Below are 14,571 nucleotides of genomic sequence, written 5' to 3' on the forward strand. Positions count from 1 at the left end.
CCAAAGCTGTGCTGCTTTGCTGGACTGAACAGCATATGCCTTGAGAGATTTCATGCGCTGAGGAGTCAGTTGGGGGTTAGGGGCTTCAAGATTCACATACCCAAAACTTGCTTGTGCAATGGTGGAGGTTTGGAAATGAACCTCTTTGTGTGTACAGATGGGCATTTGTATCTGAAAAGTAGGTGATAGTATATCTAACTACCCAGTGTGCCCATCTAAAATCTCCAGGCACAGTCACCAAGGCCTCTTGGAAATGGGTCCCATATGGTTATATTGTCCTATCAAACAGAACATGGGAAACACAGGCAAATAAACATACGTTTGCTGAAAGTTCACTTCCCCAAGTTGCTCTTCTGAATCCCCACATTATACAGTGCTTGGTAACTGTATTCATTGTCCATTGTCCTTTGTTTACTGATAATATAGTAAAAAGTATCCATCTAGCGGGAGGAATAAGGGAAAAATTTGCAGTCCGACCTTGGCCAAGTTGGTTGACTTGTTCTTTACTCGAGGGTTGTTATGAGATTTCATTAATTAACACACAGAAAACATGCTAAGATCCTTGAATGACAGGGGATGTGTCTGTACAAAGCATTATTATGAGGTCCTCTAAAGTACCAATACAGAATGTTACTATATTGCAATAGCTTTCACAAGACATCCCCAGTACATCAGAATGGAAAAACCTGGGAATAAGATGTTCTTTTCTTTCATTTCTAAATTGGAGACTGAGCAAGTGAAAAGCCTAGATGTTCTTGTGTATTAAATGCTCATAAGCCATTTCTATAAGCTGGGTACCAAAGTCCCTTTGATTCTCAGAGGTAATTGTACTTTTTAATTAGCCGAAAAAATCCTCAGCCTAGGATCTTGCTATATAAATTATAATTAACCCCTTGGCACTGGAAGTTGAGATTTCCTGCCCCGAAGCACTAATGCAAAAAGCATTAGCAGCACTTAACGTCAAGCACTCTAGACCACCAGTGCCAAAGGGTCATTTTGCTACCCAATAAATACTGCTTGCACTTGGAAGTCCAGTAGGAAAATGGCAAAGAAGCTGTGGAAACTTGAGGGAATTGCGGAAGATGGGATTTGAGGATGTTTGACCTGCTGCTTTGAGAGCTGCAAATGCCACAGCAGGAAGGACAACATTGAAAAACCTGGTGAGGAGATGAGAGCAAGGAGAGCGACGTGTCACGGAGAGTGGTTTTTGTTAGCGGACATGGCTGGTTGACTCGCCTTGAGAATGGCCCTGGGAATGCACAATTCATACACCTAGAGTGAAATAATTGTCTGTTGCCAAGAAGGAGAAATTGCCAGACACACTTGGCTGTGCCTGTTGTATACAGAGCACACTAGCAGCAGGGGTTTGGCCACCCACTGTTCTCATTCACTGGCATCCTGTCTTTCTGTCTCCTGTTCATCCTTGCACATTTGGGGATGAATTTTAACTCTTCAAATGGGAGGAGGCCTGAAGCAGAACACCAGGTCTGAGGGATTGTGATAAACACCCCAAAAATTCTCTGAAACCTCGAGTCTCCAGTTATAACTCTCCCTTCTGTCTCCATGCCAACCCCACCCCCAAACAACCTTCGCTCATTGCTCACTAAAAATCTTTCTTGGAGAAGCGAGAGGCCTGGTGGTCTGCTGCTCTCTCTCTTTGGTGAGTCTTCTACTGATTTAGGATGAACTGATGGCCAGTTCACTCTTCTTTCAGCATCCCAGTCTCCTCTTCAGGAGCCCATAGTGAAGGTTGTGGTTGCTTCTTCTTTCTAATTAACTGGTTCATCTGCTTCCCCTGAACTTTGAGGTGGTGAAGTTATTCTTCACTCCCCCTACAAAAGCTCTTGTATAGTGCTGTTGACATAGATTGCCTGCTGTGTTCCATCCCCAGAAACAATTTCATTTCAGCATTGGCTAAAGTGATTTTGATGTAGATACTCTGTAAACCATGTAGGGTTCCTAGAGGAATGCATTAAAAATATACAGACTTATTCTATAAGGACTCACTGTTGCTCCATCCTCTGCAGGTTCAGAAGATCATGACCCAGTTGAACCTGTGCAGTTCCATTGTGTTAAAGGCAGAGTGGGATGTGAGGACAGTTAAGTGCAGGTGGTCCACCTACTCACCATAGACTCCATCATGGGGGTGCATTAGGGAAGATCTATAGCTGTGAAAATCACCAATCATTTGACCCTGCAGAAGTCACCAGTCACCAGCAGCAATAGCAGTTGTGAAGTGTCTCTACTGCTGTTGCATGGCTTGGAAGGAGGATTCCTTCCCCCTGCTCTTGTGGAGAAGTCCAGTGAACAGCCCTGCTCCTTGGAATTGCAAACTAGGTCAAAGATTTGGCTGTCAGGGCTGCATTTTTAAAATACAACTCGCCTATTTATAAAACCTCCTTGGGGTGGGAAAGAGACACACAGAGGTGAGCTGAAAGGCATGAGGGGAGTTCTGGAGCAGAGAACCTCCCACGCTGCAGCCACACTGTTTGCCAGTGGGCCCCAGATGTGCACAATATGAGCAGGTGAAAATGTGATCACGACTCTGTCTATAATGCATTTCGCCCCACAGTGCACTCACACATCTGTTACAGAGATATTTTTACACTGGTAGCCTCAGCCTCATTTCAGCTGCTGAGGGTATCTCCACTCCTCTCTGCTTAAAGATCACAACAGGGGATAAAATAACCGGGGATAATGAGGTGGCACAATAAAGGAGGAGAGACCTGCTCTGGGCCAGTACAGCAATGAGTGCTGGAGAAGGCATGTATTTCTGAAGTTGCTTTTTAAAGTGAATTATCTGCTGGTGAAAGGTTCTGGGTTGAGAGCCCTGGAGTCTGAAAGAACTGTTTATCCATGGAAAGACAGCATAGCGTGGGCCTCGGCATTGCTAGCTTCTCACACCCTGTCTCCCGTTACTGTGTCTTCCCTTGCTTAGAGGATAATTCCCTCTACGAGGACTCATTTAAGTTCACTTGCAACCTCCAAAAGGTCACCTTAGCACCAAACTTTTGCCTAGCAAAAGATCAAGAAGCATAAAAAATAATAAAACATCAATATTTAGTCAAATGAAAGGGCCACATTTTGCTCTAACTTGCTGCCCATGCAATGAATTGGCTTCAGCTGGGTCACATGGTGTGTAAATCAGGGCAGAATTTGGGCCTTTCTTGAAAAATCCTTCACCTACAGGTGTCAAGTAGAGCTGAGCCCAAATCAAAACCCTTATCCAATCCCCACCCCGCCACCTAGAATGTCATGGAAGTTCAGAGGTGAAGGCAGATCTCTGGTTTTGGTGGCCTTGGCCCTTCTCTGGGATAGATAGGATACACAGAAAACAACATACACAGGTATTGTGCTATCAATGTCCAGCATCTAAACCCAAAGAAAGAACCCTGGAGATCACTGAATTCCTTTAAATTTTATAGAGACATTGGTCGTGCCTTGATAATTAAAGATGGGTTGACTTTTTCACTTAATGGCAGGGATTCACACTCTGTTATGTATAAAGAATATGGCATATCCTCTGCTAAATTTTAGCATTTATTATCTGAGTACTGAATTAATGTGCTGAGAATCCATAAGATTGAGTTAAAATTAGATTTAAAAGGGGTCCTTTCAGAAATTTAGCATCCTGTATCATACTTTTTTTGTCCCAGATGATCTCAGTAATGAAGTAACAGATTCTTCAAAATTTCCGTACAGTTAAAATTCATCAAAAGACACTCAAACAATCATAACTGTCTTGTAGTGACCCCACTGGGCAAAAATATGAACAAAATAATGTCTTTAAAAATTAGTGTCCTCTAATGTGGGACCACAGATGCAAAAATGCATTAATTGTAATTGCATGGTTATTGCATAGTGCCAGAGGGCAGAGCTAAGGTTGTTTGGGTGCCTGTTTTTGTTGTTGTTGCTGTTTTTAGTGTACTGAGAGAGAATTTATTTTTACCAGGTGAGTAGAATAGAGCAGCTTCCACTAAAATAAGAATTTGATTCAGCTGGAAATACCCATAATGTTCCAAACTATGCAAGTCCCTAGAGAAGATGGACCTTATGGACCCTGGCTCTGCAGAGGGAAAACTCCTTGCTCTTCCTTTTAGGCCCTTATCCCCAAAATGAACAGAGGGTATGTTATAATTTTTTGTCTGAAGATTACTGTAGCATGTAGCACTTCGCCACTTTCACTTATAATACATTATCCTTTACACAGCAGCAGTGTGAAGGTTAAAGATCAAGGCCGAATATATTTTCGTTTACTTTCACATCCATTTGTCAACAAAGGCTGTTTTTAATTTTAAAAAGTGAAAAAATCCTCCCCACATTCAACCCAGGCTGCATTAGATTATGTTACTGCCTTTTCTTCCCTGAGTTCCAGAGCCACAAGAATCCTGTTTGAAGATACAGTAGCATAGTGCAACTTTCTTTTCAGCATACTTCTCACTTGGTGGGGGAAAAAAGTTACAATGAGCCCTTTTAAGAAAATGTACAAACACACACATATTCCCATCCATAAAATTAATCATCATAATTTCAACTTTTATTGGAGGGTACAGAGTAATAAAACCTGCTCACCATACAGAGAAAATAACATCTTTTTATATCAGGCACAGCTTGTAGCATGAATCCAACCAATACTTTAAATATGCAACAGATTTTTCAGTGGTTTGAGTATTGGCTTGCTAAACCCAAGGTTGTGAGTTCTATCCTTGAGAGGGCCATTTAGGGATCTGGGGCAAAATCAGTACTTGGTCCTGCTAGTGAAGGTAGGGGACTGGACTCGATGACCTTTCAAGGTCTCTTCCAGTTCTATGAGATAGGTATATCTCCATATATTTATATTAACAGTGTGAACTAGACAGTCTACTTTTTGGAGTATGTAAAGCCATTGTGGTGTTGGCAAGCTGAAAGATTTATGTGTTTGTGACTCCTCAGTAAGAGGATATAATGGTGCTAACATCACACCTACTTCATGGCTGGAGATGAGCAGCCAACCACCAAACTTCCAAAGATAGACAGGCAACATGGTTCAGAGAAAATCTGATCTGACATGAATCACTGGGCAGAACTAAAATCACTTTGAGGAAGAAGATTCATGAAGGTTACATAATTGTTGTTCTTGGTTTGTTTATTGTGTACGTCAGCATTTCTTGGTCTCGGCTTGGACTGGAAACAAAAGAACCAAAATACCAAGAAGAATGTTGCTCTCGTGGTATTTTTCTACCCCTATGGGGAGCAAGAAGTGCTAATGAGATTTCCAACCCAAGAGGTTCAAATAGCTTGTATAAGGTTCTACCAAGCATTTGGGCCCAAATTTTAAGGTCCTTATTTACTGGTCTTCACTGAGTCAATGGGCATGTGCGTGAGCAAGGACATTAGTTTTAAGTGCTTATTCAAGCATAATAGGATTTCTGAACCTTTTGAGACTCATCCATCACTACTTCAAGACTCTGAAGCTGACTGCTTTTCAATCAGTTTTCCTGCCTCTGTAGAAATACTGTCCATTTGAGTAGTGTGTGGAGAAGCACGATGCCCTGTTGAGATGGAGGAATTTCAGTTTCTAAATCTCACGTTTCACTTTCCAGGCCTGCTTCTTAGTCACAGGACAGTTGGAGGTGCTAAAGCTCAATCCAGAGATTGATTGTCCCTACTTGCCACACCAATAGATTTTTACAGCGTGTGGCCTATCACCTCACTGCCATTCTACTGGATCTTGCTGAAATAAGTGTGTTTAGAATTTTGACACCTGTCTGATATATTTTTACTTTAGCTGATGGTGAATTAGGTACAAAACACCTGCATGAGTTGCAGGGCTGATTCTTTACTTACTGGCCCCATTATTATGCATGTATACCTGTGCAAAATGGGTGCAACAGGCTATCCACTCATAATGGCAATGTTTTGCATTCACTTTGCACATGAGTAAATGGGTCTGGGGGCTCAAGTCAGTGGACAATCAGGCTTGTAGCAAGTGGCTTATAGCTTGAGCATTATCCTCAAAAAATCACTTTTAAAATTGGACCAAATCTGAAGGGCCTTACTTAGTTATTATTCTATCCTTGCTTTGGTTAAATTAATGAGAATTTTGCTCAAGTAGGGCCTGATTAAGGGCTCCAGGTTTTAGCCTATCCTGTTTAAGTTCTTCAGAAGCACTGGTGAATAGTGATAGCTCAATGGATGGGTGTGGGGATAGATCATCCGTTTGAAGATCTATGTCATCTTTTGGAAGACCGAGGGGGTGGTTCTGAAAAAGTGTACATCGTTGTTCCGTAATTGTGTAGCTCTTCTCCATATCCCCATGCTTGGCTGAGATGACAGCTCTCTCAGGGAACACTGAGCCAGATGCATCCCTGGTCTAAGACCATTGACATCTAGTAGAGATACAAGTCAAGTTCATCCCTTGAGTATGTTCTGATGTCCTTGGTGCTGACATTTGCATTCTTGTGCTTGTGTCCCTTTATGTTTGAGCCCAAGTAGGAGAGAACATGTTTGGGGTTGAAGAACATACTGGTGTGACAGATATTCATCATAGCACTTACTGCACAACTGCAAAGTGCTCCAGTACTATGGTGAAGAGGGTGGTATAAGAACCTGATTAAAATAGAATGGAAAGTCCCATGGTAGAGATAATAGCATGTCTTGACACACTCCTCCAGAGAACATCTTGCCTTTGGATGAGACCCTTTGAAGACAAGTCCTTGTAAAATATGGTCAGTGGTTTTCCCTGAGATGAGCTTAGCACAGTTCTTATTGGCTTGTTCAGAGGGAAGGTACCTGTTTAATTCATCTGGGAGAGCTGCTGCCTCTGATCTCCACTGAAGCCAATGAGATGCATTACTTGTGTGTGACAGTGTGTGCGGAATTGGGCTCTGACTTGATAAACTCCCACACAAAGTATGAAAAAGTTGAACCTCTTACTTTGCATTGGGATTATGGGTTCCATAGGGCATCTACAAGAAAATCTCATTGAAATCTCATCAGGCTCTTTTTTTTCAGGAATTCTACATCTGATTCAGAATTTTAGGGTCACTCTCTTTAAATTCACCCAGGTACAGAAATGGACAGTATATTATTGGGTAAAGTCATGATAAAAAATAACAGCAGCCCAAATCTTGGAGTCTGATGTGCATTGTGATTGCTTTTTACCACTGCAGTGGCACAAATCAGCAGGAATGAACCAGTGGATCTGCCCCTGGTTTTCAAATTTAACATATACTCTGTGTTAATCTTATAATTTAAGATTGCTAAATATGGGTATAGGCGAGGGCTATGCACCTGGTACTTCTCTCACTTGTAGCAGTTTTACACCAGTCACTCCATTGACTTCACCAGAGTTACTCCTGATTTGTACTGGAGTAAGTGAGGTGAGAATCAGGTCATATAGGCTTTACCATCCGGGATGATAAATTTTGAGAAATATGCAAATATACAAATACGATTTCAATATGTGCGCAGCATAGATTCTCTCACTTGTTCAGGGCCTGCAGGTTTTATTGCACCCCACAGACTTTACATAATGTTGGCATGCTTCCCTCTTCATTATGTCATAAATGTGAAGTGGAGACAGGGTCATTCTATCGTATGTTGCGGTCATGTAATAAGATTCAACTTTTCTTGGGGCAAACTGTGTTTGAACAGATTTCAACTATTCTAAGCATGGATGTACATATGAATCCTTCCTTAGCAATCCTGGGTTTTTCATCAGAAGATATAGTCTTACAAGAAAATAAATCTTATTTTCTACAGCTGTCACAAGGGAGAGCTAGACATGGTAGATGAGGTTTGTGGAAAGCACACTCCACCTTCACTCTCTGCTTTAGATGAACTGAACTGGAAAGCTGCTCTCCCTTGCAGAAGTTGTGGTCAAAGTCAGACAGCCTCAACCTGAATTTATCCGTAAATCATTTACATTCATTAACTGAAAAGGGTTTTGTGTGTTCTCCTCTAAAAATTGTTTCACTGAATTAGTAATAATTCAAGATGCTAACCAGAAAAATGTGAGATCAGATGTTAGATTCTGGTCCCTATGAGGGACTCTGTTGGTAAAGCCGGTTTAACCTGCCTGCTGAAGACGTGCGTGTGAATCTCTGGGTTGCATAGCTGGCTCCATGTTCCTCTTCCTCATGGCTCCTGATTCAGGGGTTGTGACCAGGGAAAGTAGGCATGGCTGCAGCATCCCTGCGTTCTGGCCAAATCTGCCAGCCCTCTGAAGGACATTGCAGCAGGTGGTACTCAGAGCCACCTTGAAGCTCAAGTTGCGCTCTAGAGTCCATAAGTCAGGGAGCCACATTTGTCATCTAATGCAATCCTGGGTTTCAGAAACAGGAGAATCTCAAGTAGGAGTAGAGAGGTTATTTTACCTCTGTATTTGGTACTTATGCAACCACGGCTGGCATCTTTCGTTCAGTTCTGGTGTCCACAGTTCAAGTAGGATGCTGATAAATTGAAGAAGGTTCAGAAAAGAGCTGCAAGAATGATTAAAGGATTGGAAAATGCCTTGCAGCAATAGACTCAAGGAGTTCAATCTATTTAGCTTAACAAAGACAAGGTTAAGGGGTGACTTGATCACAGTCTGTAAGTACCTACATGGGGAGCAAATATTTAATGATGGTCCCCTTCAATCTAATGGAGAAAAGTATAACATGATCCAGTGGCTGGAAGTTGAAACGAGACAAATTTAGACTGAAAATAAAACATATATTTTTAACTGTGAGAGTAGTTAGTCATTGGAACAATTTACCAAGGGTCAGGGTGGATTCTCCATCACTGGCACTTTTTAAATCCAAGTGGATGTTTGGATGTTTTTCTAAAAGATCTGCTCCAGGAATTTTTTGGGGGATGTTCTCCGGCTTTTGATGTACAGGAGGTCAGAACAGATGGTCATAATGGTCCCTTCCCAAACCTCAGACATCTGGGTTTGTGGTAATCTTATTCCCATTGAAGTCAATAGTAAAATTGTTGACTTCAGTGAGCAGGTTGAGATCCTTTGTGGGTGCTTAAAGTCAGATCTTGATGAGAAACATATTTGCAAGAAGCCAGTCCCCTCACCTCTGCTTCAACCACCCTTTCCCTGTATATTGCTAAACTTATCTGAATCTCCTTTGCCTTCCCTCAGTGAAACTGGACAGAACCTAAGGTTTTATGATATAGGCAAGCCAAGCCTTGGCCTTTTCCGTTGCCCCCTATGTCTTCATTTTACCTTTCTGGTTCCCATCCTCCCACTCAAGGGAAATATTTGAAAGATAAGTTGGCATATTTTCTACCACCTTCAAATATCTCCCTGACTTAATGTTTTCTTAGCTGGAAGATAGCTTTTCAACATACATACATATATATAATTATAAGCCTTTTCACCTAGACATGTGAGGAATTCCACTTTCTTCCAGTGGGAGTTCTCAGGAAGGTTTAGGTTAAATGGGCCAATAAGGGAAAAGCATGTAGCACAAGATTTTACCTTCTAAAGAATTTTTTTAAAAAATATGTCAGAGTATCTAACTGTCAAAGAATTTAAACAATAATACCTGATGTACAGACTGGAGTGCAGTGCTTAGTAATATGAAGATTGCAATCTCCCTACAGCGCACCTAGAGATTAATTGGGTTCAAAGCAATATGTCATGCAGGGCCGTCTAGCTGAAAAGTACAGCAGGGGAGAAACCTACAAACCTCTCATACTAATTCCCACAGAAAATCTAGGAAAAATTCCCCTACAAATTACCTCCACCTGTTTGTGGAGACGTAGAGACTTTATCCAAGAAGTATCTCAAGAAATCTTGCATTCAAGCATTTCACTGAATGTTTGTGGTGATTGAAAATTGTTACTGTCTCATGCTTGTTTGTCTGGCCTATGTGCAATGAGCTGGTAACATCAGTCCTGGTTCTGGTGGATATATGTCCATATCACAGAAACCATCATTGTGACTGGTAGTGTCAGCAGAGAGATCAAGGCTGGAATAGACCATCGAGACTGAATTGGCCTCTCGAATTCTGCCCTTGGTTATATCATGGGAAATCCGGAATAGCCCCACTGACTTCCATGAGGTTACATCATTGTAACTGAGAACAAAATTTGGCCTGGTGCCTGTAGAGAATCATTGAGACACACGGGCAAGGCAGTATATAGAAGTTTATGCAATTATCTGTGCTTGGTCTGCATGGTGGCAAAACTCCCACTGATTTCTCTGGAAGCAGGACAGAGCTTTGGTGGGTTGTCAATCCAGCATGTGTCATGATCCCTACAAATAATAGAAATAATTAAAAAACTCAAGCATGAAAAAGAATCACAACTGTAAATCCACCTGCAGTTAGCTTCCTAAACAATAATTTGTATCTCACCTGGATAAAAGTTTAATTTCAGCTAATAACATTTTAACAACCGAGGAGTACAAGGCCAATATTTTCAAAAGTGAGTGCCTAAAGTAAGGCTTCTAAGTCCATATATGGCACCTAAATAAGCCTGACCTGACTTTTGAAAGTGCTGAGCACCTGTCAGCTCCCAATGCGTTCAAGGAGAGCATCTGAGTGCTCAGCAATTTTGAAAATCAGGCCTCTTATTTAGGGTCCTAAATATACACTCAGGAGTTGAACTATAGGCATCCACTTTTGAAAATCTTGGCTGAAATAACTGCTTCTAGAATTTGAGAACCCCTTTGTGGGTTTTGTTGGGGGCCTGTTTTTATTGGTATAAATGTCACGCTTGATATTTTCCCGTCAAGGCTGCTGCTCTCAGTTTCTGTTTTGGGTACTAGTGCATGATGATGTGAGGGCACAGACATAACCTTCTGCAGCCCAGGGAGAGTAGGAGGAAAGGTAAGTATCAATTTTTTCTAAAATTATTGCATTATTTTACTAGATCTTTAAACTTTATTTAAATTCTTTATTTGGCAAAAAAGTGGGGGTATCATATTTTAATTAGTAGCCATGTCAAAGGAGAGCTAGATTAATTATTGGAAATTACTCTGTCCAGATGGTTTTAATTTTCACAGCAGGGAACCGGCCTCTTTTGAAGGTGATATTTTTCAAATTAAAATCAGCCTGGATATTACTCATACATGTTGTCGTTTGAAGGTGACATGGTGTGTCCTCTGCTTTCTAACCTACGCTGCGTTCACGTCTGTGTTCTGCCCTAGTGAAACAATCCGTTGGATTAAAAAGGTGCAGGTTGCTTATCTCCAAAATTAAAGCCATCAGAGGGGTAATAGGTGACTGAAGGAACTGGTAATGGGATATGAAGTCTTTTCATTGTTAGGTTGCCCTTTTGAATTCTCAAACCAAAGTGACCAGAGAGTTGTTACCTGATGGTCAGCATCACACTTAGTAGTTTTAACAGAGGCTCTGAGAACTGAATGGACACAGAGAATGAATTACTCTCTAGCCCACAGAGGCAGTGCTTCCAGAAGAAGGTTGAGGAATGCTGTCAATGTGGGGGTAACTTGTATTGTTGTTGCCTGTGCCTTCCCTGTTCTGTAGATAAATGGAGGACTTCAGTTTCCAGAGCTTCCACGTGCGCTATTTTCTGGTCCCTTAAATTGTTCACTCATCTGGGCAGAGTTCCTCTGAGGCATGTCCAAACTAACTTCTTGGACACCTTCTTGGAGCAGTGGGCATTATCGGGGGTTCCCTGCCTGGTGTCCTCTTCTAAATCCCTTGTTTTGACCTTGTGACCTGCCCCCCTATCCTTATTTGTTCTTTTTTTGTCTCCCACAATGTCAATTTCTGGTTTCCTTGGCCCCTCCCTGACCAAATGGGGTGGGTTTTGGTGCCCATCCCCTCAGTTGAGGGAGGGTCCAAATAATCAGCAGTAGGTTGACCCACCAGCCCCAGTGATCAAGTAGGTTGGTACATTTCTTAGACACTGAAATATATATAATACACATAAATGTTGCATCCATCTGCTGTTAGACACTTAAACAATAATTTCTCTCTGCCTTGATATAGGTTTAATTTCACGGGATACCCTTTTAACAATGAAGAATCTAAATAAATGTAAGCATCTGTTGAACATTTGGTAACTGTAAGAATAAAAATACCAAAAATCACATCTCTGTCTGAGCTGCAGAAGGAAATCTCCATTGAGGGTTAAAGTTTTGTGATATTTACACTGCTGAAAAAGCCAAATTCTGACTTCACAAGTGGGAAAAATATTAATGTGCTTAAATGAAACAAACTCGTATTTCTATCCCCTTGGTAAATCCTTACAGTGAACATATTTGATCGTAGAGGGTTTTACAGTTCTGAAATATGAAGGTCAAAAAGAATGTGACTTTCTGTAGCACAGATCAAACATTCTTCAATGTTTGGCCATAGCTGTATTTTTAGGGTAAGATTTAGTTTGTATGAATTTCCAGTACAGGGCCTGGGTTTCCATGCACTGACATTTAGACATTCTCAGGTTATATTTCTATCATGTCCGCTTTCTGTTCTGAGCTCTAGAGATGGGCCTGGGCCAAAAAGCCGGATCTGAACACCCCAAACTTTATGGGAGGATGATTTGGCTTTAACCTTGGTCTTGATTTGAATGTTGCAGTTGACCCCTAACTCTGTAATGAAACAAAATGAAATTCTAGATCCAAATGCATCCCCATTGTGGGGGTGGTTGTAGCTATGGGTTGCAGGCCTGGATGCCAACTTTGGCCCATCTCTGACAAAAAACTTGTGACATGGCAAGTGGCATTAACTTAGGACTGCACAGAGACATAAAATATCCTCCACCATGGAGGCAGGGCCAGGGAAACTCTGCACTTCAACATGGTGACCGGGTTAGATTGTGTAAGGCATTAAATGCCCACCCTATCACAGACAGGGTTCTAGACTCTGTCCCACAGGATTTTCACAGTGGTAGCTGGTGGGCTCCAGGGGATGCATACAGAACTTTTAAAGAGCCAGCGTCCTCATCAAAAAAGGCACCAAAGCAATGGGTACTAATTTGCTCCCTGTTGTTGGTTTCAGTGAAATTGCCACAGCCTGAAGGGGCCATGATAACCAAGTGCCCTTTTGTCTGTCTTGGTTAGGGCTGGCACACCACACGTTGGCCTGTGGTAATGAATTTAGTTTTCACTTTGCTGTTAATGGCATCATTCCTGAGAACGTAATTCACATGACCTTTTATGGGGAGACTCCCCTCCCCACACAATAATAATAATATAACTTTGTTAAACTGGGCAGTAAAAGTGTGTGTGTGTAAATTCTCAATTACACTGATGTAAATCTGGGGTAATCAGATGAAGTCAGTAGCATTATTTTAGATTTATACCTGTGTAACCAAGAGCAGAATTCAGCCTGTGGTAAGGTGTGTGGGTTGGTCGGTTGTGTATGATTTTTTTTCCCCATATGGACTGTGTCTTCATTTAGTGATCCAGGTGGATATAGGAGAACTTCTTGACTTACCTCATTCATGCCATGACTTGGTCTGACTGCGCTGGTAAATGCCTTTTTTCTTCTTCCTTTTACAAGCCCAGCTTCTAGTGGAAACAGACACATTTGGCAGTCAAGTCCGGATCAAAGGGAAAGAGACAGACTTTTACCTTTGCATGAACAGGAAAGGCAAGCTAGTGGGGAAGGTAAGTGTTTCCTATTAATTCATTTGTAACATGAGCATTACCTTTAGCAGTGACTGCGAAGCCGTAATGATGTGTTCCGAACTTTGCCTGTCAACCCCAAATGAAAAGCAGGACTTGAGGAATGTGGAATTTTTAAAGCAGTCCATCCCTCTACCAACCCTTCCCCCACAATAAAATAAAGCAGCCAACCACCAGGATTTTATTACTGATGCCTTGGGTATGCACAGGTTTCCATTTTACAGTTGCATAGATTGACAAAAGATGTATGCATCTCAAAAACAATTGAGCACTCACATTACATGATATAAATCTCTTTTACCTTGGTGGTAAAAAAAAAATGTTAGGAACATGTTAGGGAGGTTAGCAGTGTAGTGCCTGTTTTAATAACAAGAGTCAGAATATACTGTAGCAAAACTAATATTGGAATCTGAACATCTTATTAGGGCTGGGCCCCACGGTTCTAGCATTACAGGAATATTTTATTACTTTGGATCCCAGCACAATAGAAGCATGTAACAAATTACACATATTTGCCTGTGTAGCTTAACTTCTTTGCTGAAGTCATATTTTTTTTAATTCATTAACTTGTTTTTGTAACTTACATGGGTTCTTTGTATTGCTGGTGAATCCAACGTTAAATAATTGGGCAGGAGGCTGTCAAAGTTAAATTCCACCAAACGCACATAAAAAGCACTCACCCTCTGTACCACATGAATTAAAACACTGGCTAGCCCTGTGGCAGTGAAAAAGGGAAGCTGAGTTTTTTGCTTTGAGTCAACAAAGGCACTGAAAGCCATATTCCCAAATAGAAACCAGGTGTCCTAGCCACTCTGGTGAGATGTTATGTACTATGGTGGTCCCAGGAGTGACACTGTGTGTGGGGAGGGGGAGTCTTTTCATAGGGTGCTTTCCTATACCTTTACTCATGTAAGTAAAGGCTACTTTAAAGACTGATGTCTACACTACCTCAATAAGTTGACCTAAACTATGCAACTCCAGCTACGTGAATAACGTAG

General features: G+C 41.5%; 1 protein-coding gene across 1 annotated transcript in view; it reads left to right on the forward strand.

Annotated features, from left to right (window-relative positions):
* The window catches only part of FGF18 (fibroblast growth factor 18), a 110,769-nt gene that overhangs the window by 66,445 nt on the left and 29,753 nt on the right, over positions 1–14,571 (forward strand). Inside the window, exon 4 of the mRNA XM_030572753.1 lies at positions 13,449–13,555. Coding sequence (XP_030428613.1) covers positions 13,449–13,555 — 107 coding nt within the window. The remainder of the gene's footprint in view (positions 1–13,448; positions 13,556–14,571) is intronic.

This window comes from Gopherus evgoodei, chromosome 8 (genome assembly GCF_007399415.2).
Source record: "Gopherus evgoodei ecotype Sinaloan lineage chromosome 8, rGopEvg1_v1.p, whole genome shotgun sequence".
NCBI lineage: Eukaryota > Metazoa > Chordata > Testudines > Testudinidae > Gopherus > Gopherus evgoodei.